Source organism: Scyliorhinus torazame, chromosome 11 (assembly GCF_047496885.1).
Source record: "Scyliorhinus torazame isolate Kashiwa2021f chromosome 11, sScyTor2.1, whole genome shotgun sequence".
Taxonomy (NCBI): Eukaryota; Metazoa; Chordata; class Chondrichthyes; order Carcharhiniformes; family Scyliorhinidae; genus Scyliorhinus; species Scyliorhinus torazame.
The window spans coordinates 5,172,567-5,199,659 of NC_092717.1; the positions used below are offsets into that span (position 1 = coordinate 5,172,567).

Below are 27,093 nucleotides of genomic sequence, written 5' to 3' on the forward strand. Positions count from 1 at the left end.
TCGTATCGACCAATTTTGTTGTTAAATGTTGATGCTAAGTTATTGGCTAAGGTGTTGGTAACGCATTTGAAACCCTGCCTTTCTGGGGTGATTTCCGAGGAGTAGACTAGTTTTATTAAGGGCCGGCAGTTGTTGGCCAATGTTCAGAGATAGGTAAACGCTGTGCTGTCGCCCTCCATGGGGGCCAAGCCAGAAGTGATTATTTTGATTGCCGCTGGGAAAGCATTTGACAGGGTTGCGTGGGGGTACCATAGGATTTACAGTGAGAAGGAGGCTATTTGCCCATCGAGTCTGCACCGACCCTTGGAAAGAGCATCCGATCTAAGCCCCTGCCTTCACCCTATCCCCATAACCCAGTAACCCCGTCTAACCTTTTTGGACACTTGGGGCAATTTAGCGTGGCCAATCCACCTAACCTGCACATCTTTGGACTGTGGGAGGAAACCGGAGGAAACCCACGAACACACGGGGAGAACGTGCAGACTCCGCACAGACAGTGATCCAAGCCGGGAATCGACCCTGGGACCCTGGAGCTGTGAAGCAACTGTGCTAACCACTGTGCTACCGTGCTGCCCAAAAGTACCTCTTTGAAATCCTTGGATGGTTTGTCTTTGAACCAAACTTTATATAATGGATTAGGCTTTTGAACAGGGCCCCCACTGCGAGTGTGCGCACTAATGCCATGCGCTCAAGTCATTCTCAACTGAATAGCAACACAAGGCAGGGTTCTCCATTGTCCCCACTTTTGTTTGCCTGGCTATTGCAGTGAGGTTGTCCAGCGGATGAAGGGGGATAGAGCATGGGTGGGGGGGGGGCGGAGCATAGAGTGTCCTTGTATGTGGATTTTTTGTTATTGTATATCATGGACCCACACTCCAATGTGGAGGAGATAACAAAGCTGCTCAGAGTTTTGGCTCCTTGGGGTACAAGTTGAATCTGGGCAAAAGTGAATATTTCCTGGTGAATCCCCCGGGAGCAGAGCTGATCTAGGGAGACTGCTGTTTTACCTGGCCAGGACTAGCTTCCATTATCTGGGAATCCGGGTGGCTCATGATTGGGCCTCACTCCTAAACTTAACTTTGCTAGCCTAGTAGATGGGGTGAAGGCCGACTTGAAAAGGTGACACTCCCTCCCTCTGACCTTAAAGGGAAGGGTACAGGCGGTGAAGATGAATATTTTCTCGAGGTTTCTGTTTTTGTTCCAGTTTCTCCCAGTCTTTCTTTTGCAAGATCAGTAAATTGACATCCACTTTTGTTTGGGTTGGTAAGACCCTGCGGGGGCATAGGACATTTCTGCCGAGCGATGGGGAGTTGGCACTACCTCATCTGTTATGTTACTGTTGGGCAGCAAATATTGATAACGTGCAGTGGTGGCTCGGGAATCCGGGTTCTATATGAAGGCGGATGGAGGAGGACACATTCCTCAGGTCGGGTTTGAGGGCCCGGGTTACTGTTCCACTTCTGTTTTCCCCTGCAAGGTTCACTTCACGCCCGGTGGTGATGGCCACCCTGAGGATTTGGAATCAGTTTAGGCAGCATTTAAAACTGGGCTCTATGTCACTGTTGCCTCCGATTTGCATGAACCACAGGTTTGTGCCATCTAGCTTCGGTTCATCGTTCAGGGCATGGGAGAGGGAGGGATTGGAGAGATTTAGGGATATGTTTCTTGAAGGTAGGTTCGCCGTTTTGGAAGTGTTTTTAGAGAAGTTCCAGCTCGCGAGAGTGAACATATTCAGGTACGTTTAGGTTTGTGACTTTTCTACGTAAGGAGCTTCCTTCATTTCCCATGGCACTGTCGCCCTCATTTTTGGATAAGGTCCTGTCCTTGGCCAAGTATGGGGAGGGTAAAATTTTGGATATTTATAGGCAGATGTTGTCGACGGAACAGGCTTCATTGGAAGAAGTAATGGAGAAATGGGAGGGTGAACTGGGTTTGGTTTTTGAGGTGTGGCATGCGGCTGTCCACGGTCAGCTTCACCTCCTCATGTGTTAGGTTAAGCCTGATCCAGTTCAAGGTGGTGCCCAGGTTGCACCTGACCAGGACGCTTATGAGTGGATTCTTTTCTGGGTGGAGGTTAGATATGAACGGTGCGCCAGGGGGCCAGCGAATCACGGGCTCATGTTTTGGTCTTGCCCCAAGCTTTTTTTAAAAGAATATGTTTTTATTAAGAATTTTTCAATAACAATATTTTCCACCTTACAAACACCCCCCCCCACCCCCCACCCCCGGTAACAAAGAAAAGAAAAATAAGTCGCGTGGCAAGAAATGAACATGGGCAAGTCAATAAGATACAAAACTTTGTACATTGGATTCTTCCCGTACATGTCAGTTTCCGGATCATTCATGTGTTTTCTTGCTCAAATGCCCCCCAAGAAAGTGCGGAGCAGTAGATGGGAGAACGCGGTGATCCGGGTATACCAGGATTGGAGCGCGGAGGTGGCAAAGAGGAGAGCTGGCTTCAACCGGGCCAAGGCAGTGCTGCATAAAAAAAGAGTCAGGTTCGGCATGCCGCACCTTGGCCCATCTCAGCACACTTTCTTTGTCCGCGAAGCGATGGAACCTTGCCACTATCGCCCTTGGCGGCTCATTGGCCTTGGGTCTCCTCGCCAGGACCCGGTGAGCCCCTTCCAGCTCCAGGGGGGTCGGAGAGGCCTCCGCATCCATCAGCGAATGGAGCATCGTACTCACATACGCCCCGGCATCAGCTCCCTCCACTCCTTCGGGAAGACCCAGAATCCAGAGGTTCATCCTCCTCGACCTGTTCTCCAGGACCTCAATTCTCTCGGCCCACCTCCTGTGCACCGCCTCGTGCGCCTCCATTTTTACCGCCAGGCCCAGGATCTCGTCCTCGTTGGTATTCACTTTATCATTCACCTCGAGAAGCTCCACCGCCTGGGTCTTCTGGGTCTCCTTCAGCCCCTCGATCGCCAACAGCATTGGCGCAAGCGCCTCCTTTTTCAGCTCCTCCACACATCGCTTGAGGAACTCCTGCTGGTCTGGCCCCCATGCTGCTCGCTCTCCACCCTCCGCCATCTTGCCTTTTTCCCCTCGTTTTGGTCTCTGCTCCAGGGCCTCTTTCCTCGTCGTTCCACCACTGATCTCTGGCATATATTGTGAGGGGGGACCTCACTGCACCTTCCCACACGGGATTGAATCGAAAAAAGCTCCGTTGGGCCTCCTCTAGAGAGCCCGAAAGTCCGTTGTCACGGGAGCTGCCGAAACGTGCAGCTTAGCTCCGCATCGCCGCAACCGGAAGTCGTCTTGCCCCAAGCTTGTTAGTTTCTGGGTCTCTTGTTCTGACACAATGTCAGGGATTTTGTGTGTTCAGCTGGAGCCGTGCCTGATTGTGGCTATTTTTAGAGTTTCGGATTTACTGGTGCAGCAGACTGGGACGAAGGCAGATGTCCTAGTCTTCGCCTCTCTACTAGCCCGGTGGAGAATTCTGCTTGGGTGGAGGTCCCCGGTCAAGACTGGGGCCTCGGCCTGACTGGGGGGTCTGATGGAGTTTTTGCACCTTGAGACGATCAAGGATACCATGAGGGGGTTGGTGGAAGGGTTTTACTCGAGATACCAGGCTATGATCATCGCCGCTTGGCATACAGTGGAATTGCCATTGTTGAATGCCCCACTATCAACATTCTGGGGGTTACCATTGATCAGGAATTGAACTGGACTAACCATATGAATACTGTGGCTATGAGAGCAGGTCAGAGGCTAGGAATCCTGTAACTCACCTCCTGACTCCGTAAAATCTGTCCAGCATCTACAAGGCATAAGTCAGGAGTGTAATGGAATACTCTCCACTTGCCTGGATGAGTGTAGCTCCAACAACACTCTAGAAGCTCAACACCATCCAGGACAAAGCAGTCCCGCTTGATTGGCGTCCCTTCCACAAACATTCACTCCCTCCACCACCGACACACAGTGCAGCAGAGTGCACCACAAGATGTACTGCAGGAACTCAGCAAGACTCTTAAGACAGCACCCTCCAAACCCACCACTGCCACCATCTAGAGTGGCAAGGTCAGCGGACACATGGCAACACACCTAGGAATTCTCTAAGTCACTTGGAATATACTTGGAAGTATATCATCATTCCTTCACTGTCGTTTGGTCAAATTCCTGGAACCCCTTCCCGAACAGCACTGTGGGTGTACCTGCACCACATGGTCTGCAGCGGTTCAAGAAGGCAGCTCACCACCACCTTCTCAGGGGCAATTAGCCCCCCCCCCCCCCCCCCAGCCCCCAGTGCTGTGGTGGAAGACATTGATAAATATTCCAGATGCTATTTTTGAAATGCGAATGAAACATTTGCCTTATTACATCATCGCGGTCAAAGTGATTTTTTTTTCATCATCTGTTTATTTTGCCAGCTACTGAATCACAGAAGTTTACATCACATGAGAAGGCGATTCAGTCTTTGCCAACTCTTTGCTGGAACAATTCAAAACTAATCCCACTGCTTTAAATTTCTTCTACCTCAAATATTTCCTGTGTCAAAACATTCCAATTCCCAACAAACTTGTAACCAAAAGATATTAGGCTGACCTCTCTACACAATCTGTTATTGGTTATTATGACCCTACCAGAAAAGATCGTCTTTCCTTATTCGTTTTATCAAAACTCTACATAATTTAAAAAAAACCTTTATTAATACTTCTCCTTTGTTTGATTGGAAATAGTCCCAGTAACTTGGGTCTTAGTTTTCCATGCTTGGCATCATCATGATGAATGTGTGTCGTACACAAAGGTTTTAATGTTCTTTCTGCAGGTGCCCAATTCTGCACACACAAGTAAAGATTTGCACAAGCTTATTATTTACTTTATTCTTATTCTTTATACTCGTTCTGTAAAACCAAAAATTCTGGTGGCCTTTTGTACGGTTTTATCACCTGCACCCTCCCTTTCAGGGAACTATACACTTGGGGCGGAATTCTCCCATCTGGGCTCAGTGCCATGGCTGGGGTGGAGATTGTTTCTCTCTGCGGAGGATGAAAGAAAACCATGCCATATCTTCCGTCCGTAGTGTAATTCGTAGAATCATTGAATTTGCAGTGCAGAAGGAGGCCATTCAGCCCATCGAGTCTGCACCCGCACTTGGAAAGAGCACCCTACTTTAGCCCATGCCTCCACCCTATCCCAGTAACCCCACCTACCCTTTTTGGACACTGAGGGCAATTTAGCATGGCCAATCCACCTAACCTGCACATTTTTAGGCTGTGGGAGGAGACCGGAACACCCGGAGGAAACCCACGCAGACACGGGGAGGATGTGCAGACTCTGCACAGACAGTGACCCAAGCCGGAATCGAACCTGGGACCCTGGAGCTGTGAAGCAACAGTGCTAACCACTGTGCTTCAGCAGTATTCCCGGTTCGCCAAGGTGGGCACCAGCGGAAGATCTTTAGTAATTTCATGCCGGATTGAATCAATTTTTGGGCCTCCTGCCATTGGGACATGGGAACATTCTGTCCTTGGTGTCTATTAATCTACTCCCTGCAGTGTCTTTATATTGAATGCTTATTCACATTTCCAGCCGTTTCTCCTCAAATGTCTTACATTGCAGTTTTCTGCTGTCTGTGTGGTTAGCACTGTGGCTTCACAGCGCCAGGGTCTCGGCTTCGATTCCTGTCTTGGGTCACTGTCTGTGCGGAGTCTGCACGTTCTCCCCGTGTCTGCGTGGGTTTCCTCCGGGTGCTCCGGTTTCCTCCCACAGTCCCGAAAGACGTGCTGTTAGGTGGATTGGACATTCTGAATTCTCCCTCTGTGTACCCGAACAGGTGCCGGAGTGTGGCGAGTAGTGGATTTTCACAGTAATTTCATTGCAGTGTTAATATAAGCCGACTTGTGATACTAAAGATTATTATTATCATTGCTCATTTTCTGCCCTTTTGTTTCAGCTGAAACTTTTACATGGTCTGTCATTGTCTTTTTCATTGCTGCTATTGCCAGGAGCACTGCTGCCATTTGTGGCTCCCGCACCTTTAATGGGAGACCCTTTGGGATCTCATACCCCATTTAGTTTACAGGTTTTGCAAAACAGAGTAAACCTATCCCCTTCAACCTGAGATGGCAACAAGATCCTTTCGGAAAAGGTTTGAATGTATCCAGCACCCCTGGTTCCTGTTGAAAGGGTTTGTAAGCTGGTGCCATCGACAACACCTAGGTAGGGTCTGCTGCTTTGTCTGACTGCAGCTGGGATGGCCTCTCAATACCCATACAGGGCAGCAAGGCGCAAGTCTCAGCGAGATTGATAATATTACAAAGATGGTATTGCACTCAGCTGACAAGCGAGAGATTTTCCTATTCATGGTTGCTTTAAGATTGATTCAGAAGTTTGAATCAATTATACTTAAAAACTCTTCTGTGAACAATTACTTTTTATTAACTGACGACTTGCAGTATAGACAAAATAGACGTGGTAATAATGGTCAGATTAACAGTGTTGTAATATACATTATTTGGAACTATAGACAGAAGAAGCTGTGATTTGCTTATTTTCTGTCTGAAACTTATGTAATTTGAGAACTGACAGAACCTCAGCAAAACTGAAGTTATTGAAATCCCCTGACTGTAGGATTAAGAAAGTATGTTTATAATAACCAATATTGTGCTTTACAATTCGCTATGGCCCTGAGCATATTAGAAATATTTTGTCAACAAGGTTTAGTGGGAAAACATATTCTAAATAATTTGTGCAGGAAATATTCAAGCCACTGTTGGCGCCAGCACTTTAAGCAATATCTTCAATGTTACTGTGTCTTTAAGATTGTTCAGGTGGCTTCTCTTTCATGAATTGACCAACATACAACGCATTGCACTGATGTGAAAGTTAATTTGTACACAACATGCTGAAGTATGTCTGAGAACACCTGCATATTTGTCAGTATACAAGAAGTAATGAAGATTAAAAACTATAAACTTTATTTTGTTACTTTTGCTTTGAGGTGTCAAATGACATTATTTGTCAACCTGTTCAAATTGGCCTGGCACATAGCAGATCTCGGGAGCTAATCAACATGTGCATGCAGTAGCATTATATGGAAGCTAATGACTTTTGCTGCCAGAGATGAAAGTTTGTGATGGAGCTCAGTGAAGCCACATTCCATCGAAATATCACCATAGAGAAATTGAAAAATGATTGCACCGTGCATATTAAGAATGCCTGATGGAAACAGTGCGACATAACTATTAATGCCTCGTCTCGCAGAGGAAGAACTGATCCTAGAATATGCAGATTGGGATGCTTATACACTGATGAAATGTGGTGATTCAGTTGTTAAACTAGATTCCTTGCTGGTCCATTAACGCTGTTCCACTTAGTGAAGCAGCTCTGGATGTATGATATCAAATGATGCAGCAGCTGAACCCCTGATGAATTAAAGTGGTTTATTTGAACACTCTCACCTTGACGGGCACAAGTCAATTGTATAAGTCACACTGTATTTGTAATTTAGTTTATCAGAGTTTAAGGTGCCATTTAATTTGCTTCTTTTAAAATTGACTAGTTGACGTGGAAGTCGATGGATTTTGAACTGCTCACTGCATTTTACAGCCCCCCCCCCCCACCTCCCCTCCCCCACTATGGTGGCTACAGCCCCGCCCCACCATGGTGGCTGTATCATTCCACCCATTTAGTAACTTCTGCTTATATTAAGTTTCAACAAGGAATGCACCACAGCTCAAGTTTGAACACAGTCTCTTACACTTTCATGTTTGGTTTGAATAACGGGATCTGTGCCAACTTGTTCATATTCCCGAGCAGCTAGTAAACAGTAAAACTGAAAATCAGGAACAATGATCTTGTGCAGCATTACCCTGTCCAGTCCGTCAACTAACTTTCAAACTGGGTCTGCTAGAACTATCAGTAAAAGTAATTGATAAAATTACTTGGTTTTTAAAAAATTGACCTGCAGTTCTCTTTCCTGTTCAGCCAGTGTATAAAACTGATAGTAGCATTTGACGTTGGTCCGTCATACTTAAAAAAAAAAAAAAAGTTCTCCATTTTCCTTCAAATTTTACACCCCACCCACAAACAGTAAATGGTAACAAATACAAAATCAATCCCCTTAACAACAACAACGATCCCATCCTCCCACCACCCCAAACAACGGCCCACCTGTCAATATATGCATCCAATAACACAAACCCTCCCACGGTGAAAACAAAGAAGAAAAGGAGTCCGGGACCCCTCAAGGTCACCATTGACCTATAGAGTCCAACCCCCCCCCTTACACTCAACGCCATCCAACCTCTGAAAGAGTACCGTACATGATATCCAAGAGTTGTAAACCCCCCCCCCCCCCCCCCCCAGTCTCCAACTCCTCCCGTCCATTGCCTCTTGTAAAACTCCTCCCCCCAACCTCGGTTCCTTCCCCCCAACTTTCCACCCCGGCTAGACCACTCGGACCCTGTTCTGTCAGGCTCCGATGGCCGCAGCCCCTCCCCCCACCTCACTCCCGTTCACTGGCCGGCTTAAACCGGCCAGCGTGGAGGCCCCCGCCCGGGTCCCTTTCCCCCTTGCTCGGCCCCAGGAAAGCCCAGAAATCCCCTTTTAGCACACAAACCCCGCATATCCACCTACATCCCAAAGAGCCCTCATTTTGTGTGAAAGTCCCATCACTTTCCTTGTCCAAATATATACAACATTGGCTCCTTTAGCCCATACACCCGCACGCAGTGAAACAAAAAAGAAGAAAATACAGTCATGAGGTTACATCGGCACATGGCCATTTCTCAATTTCTCAGTTCTGCCACAGTCCTTCTGCCTTTGCAAACTCCTCCGCTGCTTCCGCCGTCCCAAAATAAAAGTCCCTGAGCTTGTAAGTCACCCTCTGCTTCGCTGGATATACAATGCCGCACTGCACCTTGCTAATGTACAGTGCCCTCTTCACCCGGTTGAAGGCAGCCCGCCTCCTCGCCAGCTCCACCGTAAAGTCCTGGTATACACGTGCTCCAGCCCACTGCACCACCCGCTTCTGCTTGGCCCAGCACAGGACCTTCTCCTTCACACTGTACCTACGGAAGCACAGAGTCACTACCATTGGCGGCTCACTTGCCTTTGGTACAGGCCTCCACGACCGATGAGGCCGATCCAGTTCATATTCGGAGGGATCCTCCCCCTCCCCCAATAGTTTCGCCAGCATCGCGGCAAAATACTCAGTCGGCCTCGGTCCTTCAACTCCTTCGGGCAGCCCCACAATCCTCAAATTCTGTCGCCTGGATCTGTTTTCCAGGTCTTCCATTTTCCTTGCAGATCCTTGTTAATGTCCATCACCTTCGGCATCGCCTTCCATTCGAGGCAAGTTGATCACCGTGCTGCAATAACGTCTCCTCCACTTCCTTCAGCGCCTCCCCTTGCTCTCGCACCTCCGCCACTGCGCTTGCCACCGCCTTCGTCACCGGGGAAACCGCCTCCTCCACCAGCACACTCAAAACCTCTCTCATCTCCGTCCTCTTTGTCTCCATGTATTTTGTAAACTGCCTTTCGAATTCCGCAGCCATCACCGTAGTTATTTCTTCAGCCGTAAGCAATGCGGCCTCCCCAGGTGCTCCAGCCTCCATTTTCCTTGGTGACCCCGCGGTGACCTTTCCACTCCCCGACGGACCTTCAGCTGTTTTCTTTACGGACGTTTATTTGCTCACCCTCGACATTTTTTTTCACTGTGCCTTCACTCTGCCGCCTCTGTGCCTTCTCCGTGCTTTTGCCGCCTCCGTGGACCCTTGGTCCGGGCTTAAAGCCCCGAAAATGCCGTTCCCGAATGGGAGCCCTCCATTGTGCGGCCGCCTCCCGCCATCACCGGAAGCCTGGTCCGTCATACTTGATGGGTCTTGTTGAGACCTCGTGAGGGCTTCGATATTTGTTACCGATCAATGTACAAGATGAACTCTTCATGCTTCATAAATCCACACAGCTTGTCTGAGGTGGACAGGTTCAGCTTTTCACCTTTCCTTTGTTGCTTCATGTCCATAGTAACCTGCAAAAGAGAATTGGATATGAAAAGGAAAAGATTGCAGGGCTAGGTGGGACTAATTGGATAGCTCTTTCAAAGAGCTAGCACAGGTGGTATGATGGGCTGAATGGTGGCCCCCATGCTTTCTTTCTGTGATTGCGCACTTATTTGTGTGGATAATCCTGGCTCATGAAATTCCACACACACGGTGCTAATGGATAAAAGAATTACCCCGGTGAGTATCAGTAACAGACAATCTCTTACAATATTAATGTTTCGTGATCATTCAGTAGTTTGCATATTGCATTAAATCTAGACTTTTCTGTAGATGACCATACTTTATCTGTTTCAAGTTCACAGACAAACTAGATTGATATTTCTTGCATCAGTGTGTTAAAAAATCTGTCACGTTAATACTCATCTGGTTTTTCCCTTCTAGAAGCACCCATATGTCTTACTTAAAAAATATATAGTGTGCCAAGTACTGCTGGAACGCAGAATGAAATTTAAGTCATATTGCACTAAGGGCAATTTATAATTTAATCTGTGAAAGACAGATAATGGACTTAACTCTGTGACGAATTGTGCCTGCATGGAATTCGCTTTTTTATAATGGCGCATGAAGTATAATATTCTGAGGCTGTTCTGCATCCATTGGATTTTCCATGCACACAACTGAATTAAGGAGAATCTAAAAGGTTGGAGATATCTAGTTGCTGATGTTAGACTTGGCTTCCATCTCCCAAGTCTCATGCTGTGAAATCGCCGCTCAGAAACCATTTAGCGAGCACCGGTTTTGAAATGAAAGGTTTTTCCCTGTGATTCAAGCTTTTTAAAGGCCCTTTTTTTTTTAAAAGAAAGAAGAAATATGTAGTTTGTTCATAAAAAGTCAGTTCCTAGTTAAAAAATAAAGTTTACTCGTTTGGTCCTTTTTAAAAAAAAAAAAAAAAAAAATCATGCACAGAGTTTATCCTGAGTATTGGAAGCATTTGGGGTGTTTCTCCATATTGATGTTTCTGTGTAAATGCAAGTTTTGCCTTGCATCCAGCTGCAATGGCCTGCTCCCTGCAACTCTTCGTGGCTGTGCCGTGTGCACGGCAATGATTCCTTGAGATTTATTTTAGTGTGTACAGCCTGTTTAATTAAATTTAATGTATGCTATATTTTAAATTTATTTTACATGGCTGCATATGTGTGGTATCTTACAGGGGACACCTTGTGAGTGGCCTCCGCAGTACCTTCATATTTGCAGCATGATTGCACATATGCGTAGCTTAGACGGATCAGCGTGCAAGGTTCTTTTTATTCTCTGCTTGCTCTGTGCCCGAAATATCTCTTCATGGTTAGGTTGTATCAGCATGTGCACTTGACCCTTTAGTTTAACCTGTATAGCCCGTTCCTTCAGCAAAGTGCCCAATATCCCCAGCCTTGTGGCACTGGTAAAAATTTCAGCTGAAGAAAAAGGAAATTTACACTTGGAGTCAAGCACAAATAAAGAACTCACCGACCAAGAATCAAAACATTGTGGTGTCCTATGCTTTGTTGATTAAGTCAGTGTTTTGTTTAATGGATTTTGTCTTAAATTTGGAAAAGGAAGTATCAGCCTGAAGATGAAAATGGTTCATGTTGCCCCAGACTTAAATAATAATTTGGGCTGTTTAAGAAACCACTGCTCTTTGTATTTAACTGTTTTTGGTTTCCCTTTGCTAGTCAAGTCTCATCTCTAATGACCCTAAAATCAGTCCTAGCCTCAACATTAAATGATAAATGAAGTTTTGATGGTACAAAGTCTGTGAATTCTTCATTGTGATACTTAATGAAACATTTTTTACCAAGTTACCTGTTTCATAACCAATACTATGCTTATCAATTACATCCCCCATTGATAATCCTTCCCGATGTCACGTGGGGCCTGGTAAATAATGATTCTTGTCTTAATCGAAGCTTTAAGCAGAACCTGATGACATTCAGTACTGTTGTAGAGATTTTGGAACAAAAGGGAAGATACAGATTGGCTTGATGTCCGGTGCCCATTGTAGTAAAATTGGTAGCATGCTCACATCTCAGTCAGAAGGTTACGGGTTCAAGCCCCACTCCAGAGACTTGAGCGTATAATCAGGGTAACACACTCGGTGAAATACTGATTGGGTGCTGCACTGTCAAAGGTGCCATTTTGAGCGATGCAATTTCATCCTTTACACTTCCTGCTTTGCATTTTGGTGATGATAAGAAGCAGCCCATTTTATTGGCACCCCGTCTACCACCGACATACAGTGGCAGCCGTGTGTACCATCTACAAGATGCACAGCAGCAACTCACCAAGGCTGCTTCGGCACCAGCTTCCAAATCCGCAACCTCTGTCATCTAGAAGCAGACACATGGGACCATCACCACCTGGAAGTTCCCCTCCAAGCCATTCCCCTCCAAGCCGTCCTGACTTGGAAATATATCACCGTTCTTTCACTGTGGCTGGGTCAGGATCCTGGAACTCCCTTCCTAACAGCATTGTGGGGGTACCTACACCTCGGGGACTGCAGCGGTCCAATGGGACGGCTCACCAACACCTTCTCCGGGGCAATTAGGAATGGACAATAAATGCTGGCCTAGCCAGTCACCCCACATCGTATGAATGAATAAAAATGAACACATTACCGGGCAGCACGGTAGCCTTGTGGATAGCACAATTGCTTCACAGCTCCAGGGTCCCAGGTTCGATTCCGGCTTGGGTCACTGTCTGTGCGGAGTCTGCACATCCTCCCCGTGTGTGCGTGGGTTTCCTCCGGGTGCTCCGGTTTCCTCCCACAGTCCAAAGATGTGTGGGTTAGGTGGATTGGCCATGTTAAATTGCCCTTAGTGTCCAAAATTGCCCTTAGTGTTGGGTGGGGTTACTGGGTTGTGGGGATGGGGTGGCGGTGTTGACCTTGGGTAGGGTGCTCTTTCCAAGAGCCGGTGCAGACTCGATGGGCTGAATGGCCTCCTTCTGCACTGTAAATTCTATGATAAATTCTATGAAATTTAGGATTCCAGACTAATTCTGTCATTATGTGAATTGGTTAAATGATTGCCTGGCTCATTCAAATTTTTTAATGATTCGCAGGCAATTAATATTTTAAGTTTTGTATTTGTTTTCTCAGCAACTGAAGCAAGTGGTGCTGAAAATATATCTGAGTGCATTTATTATATTCTTTAACTCAGTATTGTGTTTGGCATTGAGGAGCCTTATGTGGTAAATCCACCTTCCATGGTGTACTTCATGCAGTGGACTAACTGTACCATTCATAACATAGCCCCTTTGTTCATGATCTAATCATGTCTCCCAATCCTAGGATTTTCTGCCTGCTCTTCCTGACCCCATTGACCCCTTTTACAGCGCCTTAGGACTGCACAGTGGTTAGCACTGCTGCTTCACAGCGCCAGGGACCCGGGTTCGATTCCGACCTCGGGTGACTGTCTGTGTGGAGTCTGCACTTTCTCCCTGTGCCTGTGTGAGTTTCCTCCGGGTGCTCCGGTTTCCTCCCACAGTCCAAAGATGTGCAAGTTGGGTGGATTGGCTATGATATATAGCCCACTAGTGTCCAACGGTTAGGTGGGTTTGTGGGGATAGGGCAGGGGAATGGGCCTAGATTAGGGTGCTCTTTCAGAGGATCGGTGCAGACTCGATGGGCCAAATGGCCTCCTTCTGCACGGTAGTGATTCTACGATTCTATCCTGCCCCTCTCTTCCCCTTGCTCCTGCTCCCCATCCAAATCCAGCTCGGCAATGCCACCACTTGACGATCTAAAAGATTCCTATAGTGCTCTTCCTCTTCCAGCGAAAGCCTTCCGCTTTACCCCCCTCAATGGCACCTCCTCTTGCTCCAAACCCAACCTGGCAATTGGCGGCTTCACTATTAATTCCACATGACGTCCGCAATCGCAGCAGATGGTGCTGGGTCTAATTAGCCTGTCAGATACAAACATCTCCTGGACAAATTTAATAATTTATCCAGCTGTTGAATTTTTTAATTGATTTGTAATCGGGTGCAATGGCTTTGATTTTACAATCAAAGGTGCTTGTTACTAACTGAGAACTAAGCTGCCCACCAGGATTTGTGTTCTCTGCCGATGCTGCACTTAGAGGGATTTCCAGCAAGATAGGCTCCTCGCAGAGCGCGGCGCCATTTTAGAAGACTGCTCGAATCTTTCATTTCTTCCACCCCCCTCCCCATTTTTGACTCCCTCACCCCCCCAACCTTGGAGAAGCCCCCAGGAACTCCCCTCATCCCCCTTCTACCTGGTAAAGCCCCCCTAGGCCCTATCCCTGGTAGTGTGTGAACTAGTACTAACCAGTGCTCCGGTGAGGTCCCCCAGGCGTGGCTGTGGAGTCCGGGCATTGGTAGAATCCGGCAAATGGCTCATTTAAATATGCTTATCTGGATCACGCACAGTGAGATCGAGATCCGGATAGCGACATCTTGCAAGATGTTTCCAAACTCCACTCCCCAAAACGCACTTTAAGATCTTGTTTTACTTTCTCCCCCACAACTCAAAAGATGTGCAGGGTAGGTAGATTGGACATGCCAAATTGCCCCTTAATTTAAAAAAATTTTTTTTCCCGCTACAGTGCTTTCCATTGGCGGTTTGCATTCCAAAATCTATTCAATGTTTTTAAAATGACTCTCTTAAAACAAATAACGCTCCATTTTTTAACAGTGAATCCAGACTAGGTTCTACACCACCCCATTTAGGATTTCTTTGACTTGACTGCTGTACAAACTGTTTGCAATTGTGTTAACTCTTGATTCCTGGACTCTTAAAAGGACATCAAATGTTTGATTTACCTCTGAAGTCTGCTGTCCACTTTAAATCTGGTTTACTTCAATTGTTATTTTAATTTTGAACACTTTGTTTACTCTTTCTTGAATTCTTCTGAATAATACCTTGGCCTCTGTTGTTTTAACTTTAGTCTCCTTAAACATTCTTTCTGTCCCAATTCCCTGTTAATCTGGACAGTAACTGGTTGTTTCGGCAGCATGCCTCTGCAACTCCTGTCCTGTCCAGTCTTTTTTTCTGGCAGAGTTGAGAGTTGTACACTCCCTGGTATCCTGTCTGCAACTGCAATCAAATTCAATTAAACTAAGAACAAAAAAAGCTTTTTTCCCTGACAAGGGCTTCCAGTTGTTAAGCAATGCCCGCATACTTCTGCTGGCTTACTTACACTGCACTCCGTAGCCCTCTCTAAGCACAATAGTATCACAAGTTGGAACTGAACCAACCCCCACACATACAAACACCTTTGTCCAGCATGAATCTAACTATAGTTTTTATCCTTCCAGATGCAGACATTAAATTAAACCCACTTAAAACTATACCTTATTTCTAATGTTTGCCAATAACAATATAAATCCTTTAAAACTACCTTTGTTTTCCTAACACTATCATACTGGAACATTCTGTACTGACATTCTGTAAGTACTGTACTGCATATAATTTGGTTTGCAGGGATGGTAAGGCTGTCCAACAGTAATTATGAACTTAATGCACTACTATTTAAACACTGTTACACCTCATTCAATCAGGTGTAAGACTTTTATAGCAAAGCTAATAGCGTAAATGGACACGTTGTTGTCAGTTCAGTGATTTCTATTTCATTGCAGTCTGGAGGGAATTCAAAAGTGCACCCCATGGAGAAGCAGAAAATTACTGACTTCATCCTCTGGATTTTAACTGCACATGTGTAGAATCCAGACTTTGCTGGAGTAATGATTGCAAATATTGAAGTTTCACGTTCATTAGTATCATAAAACCTGGCTCATTCTGTTAGGCATTAAGTATTTGTCAGTGAGTATAGTTAGGTTGATTTTGCTGTTTTTTCTGAGGTAACAACTGGCAATGTTTCTGGGATTTTCTTTCTATTTCACGCTATCCGGGATCACAATAAATGGTGATGATGCCCTTAAGTGCTACCTGGCATCTTGAGTTTTTAAGCAGCCAATTTTGGGAATATATGTTGGGAACCTTTGAAAAAGTAAATTCCTCCACTTGTGGCTGAGGCCTGATAAGTCATCCTGGCATCGGAACTTCAGGAGTCACCTTGCCACAGTTGTTTCAGCTCGATAACCTGCTGAATAATATGCTGGAAGCCTGGCACTGACCCTGACAGCAGAAGACGGCACCTATGCAGAGCTCCCATGACAGTCTAGTATTCAGCATTTTCAAGGCTTTCCCGTAAGGCTTGAGGTAATTGGTAAAAGTGCCAGAGGTGAGATTAACCGCATCCGTGACCTTTAGTTATACTGTAGGTCTGCTGTTACTCACTTTCTTTCAAGACAGTTTTTCCTGTTCCTTTGATGCTGGCGATCAATCTCTAGGTTGTCTTCTGCACTAACTCCGTGGTGTGAAACGTCTTTCCAACTGAATCTAAATGCATTATCAGAGTGCAATCTGACCCAGGCACTGTGTTGTACAACTATGACATTTTCCATCCTCATGGATCAAGCTGTATAATTAAACCTCCATTCCCCGTTCTTATTGCTGCTCCACAGAGATTCTATTGAAGAATCTTACCTGCCTCTTATCCCTTTCTGCTTCACTTACACTGTCCAAACTATACCTGTGACATTGACGTTTCCTTGAACTGCATAGCACCATACACTTACCTCTATTGAATTCCACTCCTGTCATTGATTTATTCAATTGCAGATTTAATTTAACTCCTAAAACTGGCTGTTTTCTTTTTTTTTACTGTCTCTTGTTTAATATCATCTGCCAGCTTCACCAATTTTCATTGAACTTTTGTACCTAAAACATTAATGCGAATTTGGAACTGTAGCATTACCCTTCAGCAGTTGTTTCAAAGCGCTCCACTCCTGATTGTGGTACATTATGTCGTTACGGAGACCATGTTTGCAGGATTGTTATGTTTTGGGACTGTCTCTTTCATTTAAGTTAAAATTGAGGAATGAAGGGGGATCACATGACCCATTCTGAATTCTGCCCAGCAGCAAGCCTGAGTGGCATGGCAGCTGTGGGAACAAGAAGGGCCCGAGTCAAGAGACTTGCTGAGAATGTACAAGATGTTTACACCTGTGGACAATGGCATGGGCAGCTGTGCTGACCATGGGTGGACTGTTAGCCTCCAAATTGACAGGAAGTTGTTAGGAATGTCAGGTTTTAGATTCAGAAACTGTATTTAACTCTAAGATAGAATGGTCTTGAGAGTCTAGAAGGTGGTGAATTAGCTTTTTACCTGGGTGCAAGGCACCCATGAGTCATGTTGCTATGGAGATGAGCTTTGCGAGGGGAAAGTTTCATAGAAATCCATGTATCGGGTTACAGAGTTTCCTAAAGTATCATTGAACCACGCTGACACTGGTCAGCCTGCAAAGATACGAGGGAACGGGTGATAGAGGCTGTTCGCCTTGTACGAAGACAGACAAAATACTGAATCTATTGTTCTCCAGGGTGGGAGCTCGTGTTTAGATTGAAGATACCGAGATCATGAGGATTTGAAGGAGGCTGGTAGATTCACCTAACTTTGGTCTAGTGGAAAGGAATCTTTCATGAAACCTGGAATCAGTGTAATCCTCATAGTGAAAGTCGCTTCTGGGATCAGACATTATGGGACTGCGAAAGAAAAACAAAAGCAAGCCTTCAGGAGCTGAGAATAGCTTTGGACTGGTTCTGGGAGAGTGAAGTGTAACTGCATTGGAAGATCTTTGGTTGTGCTTACAGTTAAATGGGGAGTTTATTTTTGGTAGTTTAGAGTATAAGTTGCCTACAAAATAGTATTTAGCCAATGTTGCTATTTGTTTCTTTTTGTTTTTTAATTTGTTCTTGGGATGTGGGCGTCGTTGGGCTGGGCCAGCATTTGTTGCCCATGAACTGAGTCTTTAGACCATTTCAATGAAATGAAAATGAAAATCGCTTATTGTCACAAGTAGGCTTCAATGAAGTTACTGTGAAAAGCCCCTAGTCGCCACATTCCGGCACCTGTTCGGGGAGGCTGGTACGGGAATTGAACCGTGCTGCTGGCCTGCCTTGGTCTGCTTTCAAAGCCAGCGATTTAGCCCTGTGCTAAGCAGCCCCTTAGCAGTGGGGGGCAGTTAAGAGTCAACCGCATCGCTGTGTGGGTCTGGAGTCACATGTAGGCCAGACCGGGTAAGGACGGCAAATTTCCTTCCCTGAAGGACATGAGTGAACCAGATGGGTTTTTACGACAATCGGCAATGGTTTCATGGTCATCATTAGACTTTTAATTCCAGATTTTTATTGAGTTCAAATTTCACCATCTGCCCTGATGGGATTTGAACCCAGGACCCCCGAGCATTATCCCGAGTCTCTGAATTACTAGTCCAACGACAATACCAGTACACCACCCAGTTGTTATAATACAAGTCTTAAAATTTGAAACTTTCATGGAGATTGTGACAATTATGTCCAACACAACAGGTCGTTATTTGGAAAATATTATCTGAAGCAGCCTCTTTCTAAAGCTGAACTTTGGAAATGTCTTGCAGAGTGTTCAAACATAATTGAACTCATTGTAAGGTGGTTTAGTGGAAAAGCCTCCATTGTTCATCTGGGGTCTGAAACTTTTAAAATTATTTATATGCCAATACAAAAGTTGGAATCATCGAAAAAGTCTTTAGAAAGTGGCCCTCATTGTGAAGTTGCTGTCTAAGCGAGTCAGCAGTGTACGTGTTTTATTCTCAGTGAAGGCCATCAATTTTCACAAATTCCTCCCACAACCTTGCTAACAGTGAAAGGAAATCGTGAGCCATTCTGGAGAAAAGATACAATGGTGTTCAATATAGGTGCATAATATTGAGAGTGAGCTAGCATGGGCTGGTGAAAATTGCTGAGAACTCTTGCTTTTTTGAAAATTCTTTGATGGGACATGGGCATTAGGGTGGCACAGTGGTTAGCACCAGGACTATAGCGCTGAGGACCCGGGTTCGAATCCTGGCCCTGGGTCACTGTACGTCTGGAGTTTGCACATTCTCTCCATGTACGCGTGGGTTTCACCCCCAAAACCCAAAGATGTGTAGGGTAGGTGGATTGGCCACGCTAAATTGGCCCTTAATTGGGAATAAAATAATTGTGTACTCTCAGTTTTTTTAAAAATTGGGATGTGGGCATCGTCGGCAAGGCTAACATTTTTTGTCCATCCCAAATTGGTCTTGGGCAGAAGGTGCTGAAGCAATTTCTTCAACTGCCACACTCCATCTGGTGCGTACATTCAAAGTGTTGTTAAGGAAGGAGTTCTCGGATTTTGATGCCACACAGTGAAGGAACGACAGTATATTTCCAAGTCAGGATGGTGTGCAGATTGGAGGGGAACTTCCAGGTGTTGAGTTCCTATTCTTCTCCTGCCCTTGTCCTTTTGGGTGGCAGAGTATGTGGGTTTGGAAGATTTTATTGAAGGAGCCTTTGAGAGTTGCTGCTGTCCATCTTGTATACAGAACACACTGCAGCCATTCCTGAGTGTTGTTGGAATTGGTATCCTGTCACACTTGTGCCTTGTAGCTGATGGACGTGGACTGCTTCAGGTAAAAGAAATGTAGAAAATGGGAGAAGGAGGAGCAATTTGGCCCTTCGAGCCTGCTCCGCCATTCATTATGATCATGGCTGATCATCCAACTCAGTAACCTGTTCTCACTTTACCCCCCCCCCCCACCATGTCCTTTTATCCGTTTAGTCCCAAGAGCTATATCTAACTAATTCTTGAAAACATCGGGCTGGATTTCAGGGTTGGCGGGACTGTCCTATGAGGAGAGATTGACTCGGTTGGGATTGTTCTCACTGGAGTTCAGAAGAATGAGGGGGGATCTCATAGAGACTTAAAAAATTCTAACAGGGCTAGACAGGGTAGATTCAGGGGAGATGTTACCAATGATGGGTGTGTCCAGAACCAGGGGTCACAGTCTGAGGATTCAGGGTAAACCATTTCAGACAGAGATAAGGAGACATTTCTTCACACAAAGAGTGGTGAGCCTGTGGAATTCATTACCACAGGAAGTAGTTGATGCTAAAACATTGAATATATTCAACAGGCGGCTGGATATAGCACTGGGGGAGAATGGGATCAAAGGCTAGCGGGAGAAAGCAGGATTAGGCTGTTGAGTTGGATGATTGGCCATGGACGTGATGAATGGCGGAGCAGGATCGGATGGCCAAAAGGCCTCCTCCTGCTCCGATATTCTATGTCTGGATTCTCCGTTTCTGAGGGTAAATGCGAGTGCCAACGGGGAATCCGTGGTGTTTCACCACGGGAATCGCTGGATCCCGTGCCACGTATGCGCAGAGCTGACCATCTGCAGCAGCGCATGCCTACACTCGCACCGGAAATCATGGCGCCGGCCGTGCTTGACCACGTACCCGCCCACCCTGACCCCACAGCATAACTCTTGGCCACTCTCCACCCCCGCCCTATCAGAAGCCCCCCTGGCTAGCGGCACGGATCTCGGCCGAGTGTGGCGGCGCTGGACACTGTCTGCAGCGGGCACACCAGGCTCCCCACCACTGGGACCACACGTGCCCTGTGCCGTCGGTAACTCGATCCATCGGAGGCGGAGCTTCATGGGTGGGCCAGCTGATGGCAGTCCGACGGGGTTGCTAGTGCATGCGGCGTGCGTCCCGATGATGCCGATTTGGAGGGGGCGGAAAATCAGCAAACGCTGTCTGCCCCAATTTTGGCGTCGGGAGCCATTCGCCGCCCAATCGCCATTCTCTATTTTGGTGTCAGGCTACGGAGAATCCCTCCCATAGTGTTTTGGCCTCAACAGCTTTCTGTGGTACTGAATTCCACAGGCTCACCAACCTCTGGGTGAAGAAATTTATCCTCAAGCGGTTTACCCCATATCCTTAGTCTAGGATCCCTTGTCTGGACGCCCCACCATCGGGAAAATCCTTCCTGCATCTTGTAAATTTTGTTACCTTGATCGAGAGAGAATTTGGATATTGCAGCACATCCCCAATCATGGTGTATAAATGTTTGAGCATGTCTTTACATTTTGGTTTCAGGTTAATCTGAGCAGCCACCAGTATCTGTTCACAGCAGTGGTAGATCCAGCTGAGATGCCCTGCTTGTGTCTACGTCACGATGTTGATGCACTTCTGTGGCAACCGCACACACAACAGGAGAACATGTGGGAGCACATTGGGACATTCAACGCTTTAGGTAAGATTAGAATTGTCATGTTGCATGAATCTTTTGCTGGTCAGTTTGTTTACTGTGGGTTTATAAAGTGTTAACTGGTTTTATTAATAAACATTGTTTTAATTTAAAAGTACTGTAAATCTCTGTTGCATCACACCTATAAAGTAGTCCCGTGTGTTCCTCATAACCACAATCTGTAGGTCAGGTGAACTCCATGATACATTTTGGGGTTCTCTAAACCCTGGCCCATAACAGCTGCCATTAATAGTAGGCGTGTTAAGAGACTCATCCATGTAACGCGTACAATGGGGTATTTCAGATCAGTTAATGATGCACCACATCAGAAGTCAACAACATTGGAAAGCCTTAAAAAAGGGGGGGGGTGAATTTTCTCAATGATGTATCAGATTTGTATTAACTCTTGGATTGATAACCTCCCCCAAAGATTCTTTCTCCCCGGGCCGGTGTTTCTGTCTGTTACCAACTTGTGCACTTTGACACTGAAATAAGTGAGTCGGGGATGATTTTATACACAAGTCTACACTTCAATCAATATTAATACAAAAGTAAAATAAAACCGTGACTGCTTTTAATTCTCTTCACCCACCTGCTGATTTTCTTTCCAACAAGTTGTCTTCTACCTCATGCTTCCCTGTCCTGTTTTATAAATTTATTTTGTTTTCTTCTACCTTGTCTAATTGTCCTGTTTTTTCCCTTAAAAGTTTAGTTTTTAAACTTTTGTTTACCTTCTCGTTTCCTTCTCCTGGTTCCTCCATATATTTTGGAGATGGGATCAAGAGTTTATAAAACAGTCCTTAGCTAAAGTTTTAAACTTCCAGCTGGTCAAAGGCTCAGATGTGAAAGCTTGGTGTTGGCACAGCATACTTTTAACCACCTGACATTTCTCCTGCTTGCTCCTTCATTTCAAAAATGTAACTATTTTAATTACTGCCCTAAGCTTAACAATTCTCTCATTTTTAATTTTAAAAAAAATATCATAACTCAAGCATCTCTCTCAGCTGAAATTGGCTTCGGTGTTTAAACTGTGGCCACACTTTGCTTTGTCAGGCTGGCAACAATATTTTGTTCTTTCCTATCCTGAATAACTTCAAACTTATTTGTGTAGTTTACTGGCCCAGTAATTCAGCTAATTGTTCAGATGTTCTCCACACCTTTGGTTCCAATTTCTTCCATTGTATCTGTCTCCTCACTGTTCTTGTGATCAGCATTTCCTATTCACCTCTTGTTGATTATGAACAACTTGCCTTCATATAGCACCCTTATTAGTAAAAAGTTCTGAAGCATTTCACAGACGTGTTATCGGACCACATTTCTGATGACTGTAAGTGGGGCTCAGTTGGTACCACCTTCGCCCGTGAGTCATAAGGTTCCAGTCCAGAACTTGAGCATAAAAGTCAAGGCTGACAATCCAGTACAGTACTGGAGGAGTGCTGCGCTGTCAAAGGTGACTTCTTTTGGGTGAGATATTAACCAAGGCTCAAGTGCCTGCTCAGATAGATGCAAAAGATCTTATGTCATTATTTCAAATAGGTGGAAGTGAGTTCTCCCCTGTGTCCTGTTCAATGTTTTATAATAAAATAAGGGTTTGGGAAACTGCAATCAATAAAACAGAAGGACAGGAGACCGAGAGGGGGTATGGAAAGAGATGCAGGCAGCGGGAAAGATACGCCGACAGACTGGAAGCTCAAAATCAGATGGGGATTATTTAATAATCTTTATTGTCACAAGTAGGCTTACATTAACACTGCAATGAAGTTACTGTGAAAAGTCCCTAGTCGCCACATTCCGGCGCCTGTTCGGGTACCTGTTCGGGTACACGGGGAGAATTCAGAATGTCCAATTCACCTGACAGCACGTCTTTCGGGACTTGTGGGAGGAAACCGGAGCACCCGGAGGAAACCACGCAGCACTCCTCAACAGTTTAACTGGTCACTATCGCACTGTTTGTCAGAGTTTGCTGTGTGTAAATTGGCTGCAGCATTTCAAACGTATTTCATTGATGGCAAAACATTTTGAAACATTTGACTGTGAAAAGCGCTATAAGTCTTTTTCTTCAAATTTCCCACCAAGCCACATAAGGAGGTATTAGGAAAGTGCCTAAATCCTGGTCGTGAAGTAGGCTCAAGGGGAGGAATTCCAGAGTCTAGGGACCAGGCAGCTGAAGACACGGCTGCCAAAAGTGGAGTGATTAAAATTGGGAATGCTCAAGTGGCTAGAATTGGAACAGTGCAGAGATCTCAGAGAGTTGTAGCTCTGGAGGAGGCCACAGAGATTGCCGGGGGGAGGGGGGGTGGTCATGGAGGGATTTGTAAAACAGGATTAGAATTAGAAAATTTGGAATTAAACCAACTGGTGGAGCTGTAGAATGCCTCTTCCGATTCCCTGTTGATGAAGTAAGTGTCATCCTTCTAGTTACCACAGATGTTTGCAAAGCACATGGCTCCCTTCCATGGGATCTGATGGAAGATATGAAAACTGCTGCCATATTTTTCAGCATCTTCCAATAACTGTCACAGTTCTGAATAAATTACAAGAGATGTTTATCTGATGTACAATCGTTATCTGATCTCTACCCGCCAGTCTGCTGGCGTACCTTTCTCTCCGCCTGCATCTCATTCCGTACATGACTCTCATGTTCTCTCTGTCTCCACCCCTTCTACTTGGTTGAATCACACATGCCAGTCTGCTGTTTTGTGCTTCTGCCTGTCACACATGCCAGTCTGCTGTTTTGTGCCTCTGCCTGTCACACATGCCAGTCTGCTGTTTTGTGCCTCTGCCTGTCACACCTGCCAGTCTGATTAATTTGAAGCATTCCAAGTCAGATTTAACCATGCACTGAACATCTGGGCCTTTACTGCCTTAGCTGCCAAGTGCAATTTCATTTTAAATAAACTGTCGACTGCTTTTTCTCCCCTCCCGCAATCATAATTTTTGTGAATCCTCCTCCCCAGGCACTTCTGTCCCAATTGCATGTTGCTAGCCTGACTGAAACAAGGCTTGAGCTTTTTATCCTGTTTATTTTTCCACCTCAAACTGTAATCTTGATACCAGCAAGCTGGCTGAATGACTCCACTTCCTCCATGTTATATGACATTCTAATTGAAAACCCCCATTCATCTCAAATGCGTAAGCAGCACCTATCAGCATTTAATGGTTTAACCCTTCAGCTATTGCTATTCTTGGCTATTTTATCTTCGGTGCGTTCTGTGGAACTCTGGCAATTGAGATGTAAAAGTTGCTGCCAGAAAGTTGGCTGCCCTCTTTCACGCCGAACATTCCTTTATCGCACAATGATTTCTAACTCAAAGATGTGAGCACAGCTGACATATTTGTGCAGGGTCTTCCAATATATCTGTCACATTTCTAAGCAGGTCGCACAAGAAGTTGGTCTGATACACGATCCCCATCTGATTTTGAGTCTGTCGACGTATCTGTCCCGCTGCCTGTATCTCTTTCCATACCCCCTCTCTGTCTCCTGTCCTTCTGTTTTATTGATTCCGGTTTCCCAAACCCTTTCCTGATTTCTCCTAAATTGCGCACAAGCCTCTCCATATGCCATTCCTCCTCCAACATCCTCACTATGCTGAAAATTAGACCTGCCATGCAATCTGCTGCTTAATTCTTTCTTTTCCAGAACCTTAAGATTGTGAAACTCCTTACTTTCTTCAATCTCCCCTTCCCGCTAGAAATCCAAGCTTGGCGCCAGGTAATGACTGTTGCCTGTTTTCCATTGTTCGTTCCTGCTGCCTGCAATGTAGGCTGCTGCTCATCTTCTTGAGTTAAAACATACAAACAATGACGACCTCCTGTATTTTAAATACAAAGCTTACTCCCCAGTATACTAATAAACTCAAAACCATTTCTTGTTCCAGGCTATGTTCAGGCATCTAAGCGTGAAAGGAAGTTTTCAACGTGCGCACCAAACTACTCCTATGCTGCTCTCTGTGAATGCTTCCGTCGAGTCTTCATTTACCGCCAACCCTCGCCTGTTCAGACCGTCCTTTACAACCGGAAGGAAGCCAGGCATGTTGGGCAAGTTGCCAAGCAGCAGGTTGCCAGCTTGGAAACCAATGATCCTGTGCTGGGTTTGCAAGCTACAAATGAGAGGCTGTTTGTTTTAACGACAAAGAACTTGTTTATAATTAAAGTAAATGTAGACAATTCTGAGTGAAAGCAAAGTAATAGTTTGGAGCATTTCAAGATGCCACGTAAAGCAGATTGTTACAGTTATAGTTTAGGTTAGCCTCCGAGTTACAAAACACAAGGTGTTATCTGTTCATATAGCTCTCGCTAGCCCAGAATTATTACAGGTTTTTATTATTTAGAACAGATCTCTGCACAGATGTGGCAGATTGTGCCACATAAATGACACCACTTGGCGATGTATAATTAAAAATGGCATCACACTTCGGAATCCAAGCACAATATTTCAGTTTGTGTATCAAAAACTGTTTGCGAGACCCTGCTGTGTCAAAGCACAGCTTTCTCCCACCGATAAGCATGTGCAACGCAAGTAGATGCTGATCTGGACATTTGGTGTGCAGGCTTTACTCAGACCTGGAGCTCCTTGTCGTAACCACGCACGTCAAGAGCACCTCGATTCCGACACACAGTGATTTGAAGTAATGAGACCCAGGAACTGTCTCCCTCCCTGTACACTAACCCAACACTTACAAACGGACAAACTGTCCGCACAGTTTTTACTGGTCGTGTATGTCCTGCTATACACATTAGCTGGTAGAATGGGGTAGTGTTTCGACCGTACTCTATGACGATGTTGTAAATCACACACAAATTAAACAAGACTGCTTACAATGCAATGCAGTGCAACTAGCTTTATTTAAACTGTAGTCGCCATGGGCAGCACAGTTGCTTCACAGCTCCAGGGTCCCAGGTTCGATTCCCGGCTTGGGTCACTGTCTGTTTTGCACGTTCTCCCCGTGTCTGCGTGGGTTTCCTCCGGGTGCTCCGGTTTCCTCCTACAGTCCAAAGATGTGCAGGTTAGGTGGATTGGCCATGCTAAATTGCCCCTTCGTGTCCAAAAAGTGTGGGTGGGGTTGCCGGGTTACGGGGATAGGGTGAAGGTGTGGGCTTGGGTCGGGTGCTCTTCAAAAGGGCTGGTGCAGACTTGATGGGCCGAATGACCTCCTTCTGCACTGTATGATTATCACTGATTAGTACAAGCAGTCAGCCCCCCCCACCCGAGGAAATCAGAAGGATTTAAACCAAAGGCTGTTGAATGAGTTGTTACAAAAGCAAAATGCTGCAGATTGGAACCTCTGAAATAAAAATGCTGCCAGCATCTGTGAAGAGAGAACCAAAGTTAACATTTCAGGTCAATGCTGACCGATCTCAGCATTTTCTGTTTTTAATAATGAGGTTTTATGTTCCTGTCTCGGCACACCTTATTGAGGGGTGAGTTCGTCAGTAAAATATGGCTGTTTCTGCTCGAAATAGGAGTGCTGGAGACATTATAGAATCTCTACAGTGCAGAAGGAGGCCATTTGGCCCATCAAGTCTGCACCGACCCTCTGAGAAAGCACCCTATCTAGGCCCACTGACCCGCAACCCTGTAACGCCACCTAACCTTTGGACACTTAAGAGACAATTTAGCATGGTCAATCCACCTAACCTGCACATCTTTGGACTGTGGGAGGAAACCGGAGCACCCGGAGGAAACCCACGCAGACACGGGGAGAACGTGCAAACTCCTCACAGTCACCCAAGGCTGGAATTGAACCTGGGTCCCTGGTGCTGTTTAGGTAATAGTGCTAACCACTGTGCCGCTGTGTCACCCCTGTAATCGGCAGCTTTGACATTGATGTTAATACTAATGGTTAATGGTCAGTGCTTTTTGGCCAATGGAAGCAAGTTTTAAATGTGGATGCTTTAGGTGGTGGGGAATGTACCCTTGACATTCTCAGCACATCACATATGTAAGCTAATACCTATGAACAGAATGTAGTGCAATTTAATACATC

The 27,093-nt window shown here is 45.6% G+C and overlaps 1 protein-coding gene across 1 annotated transcript in view; it reads left to right on the top strand.

Annotated features, from left to right (window-relative positions):
• nudcd1 (NudC domain containing 1) overlaps positions 1–25,932 on the top strand; it is a 122,770-nt gene extending 96,838 nt beyond the window's left edge. Inside the window, exons 9-10 of the mRNA XM_072466870.1 lie at positions 20,956–21,112; positions 24,985–25,932. Coding sequence (XP_072322971.1) covers positions 20,956–21,112; positions 24,985–25,283 — 456 coding nt within the window. The 3' untranslated portion in view covers positions 25,284–25,932. The remainder of the gene's footprint in view (positions 1–20,955; positions 21,113–24,984) is intronic.
• The last annotated feature ends 1,161 nt before the right edge of the window (positions 25,933–27,093 follow it).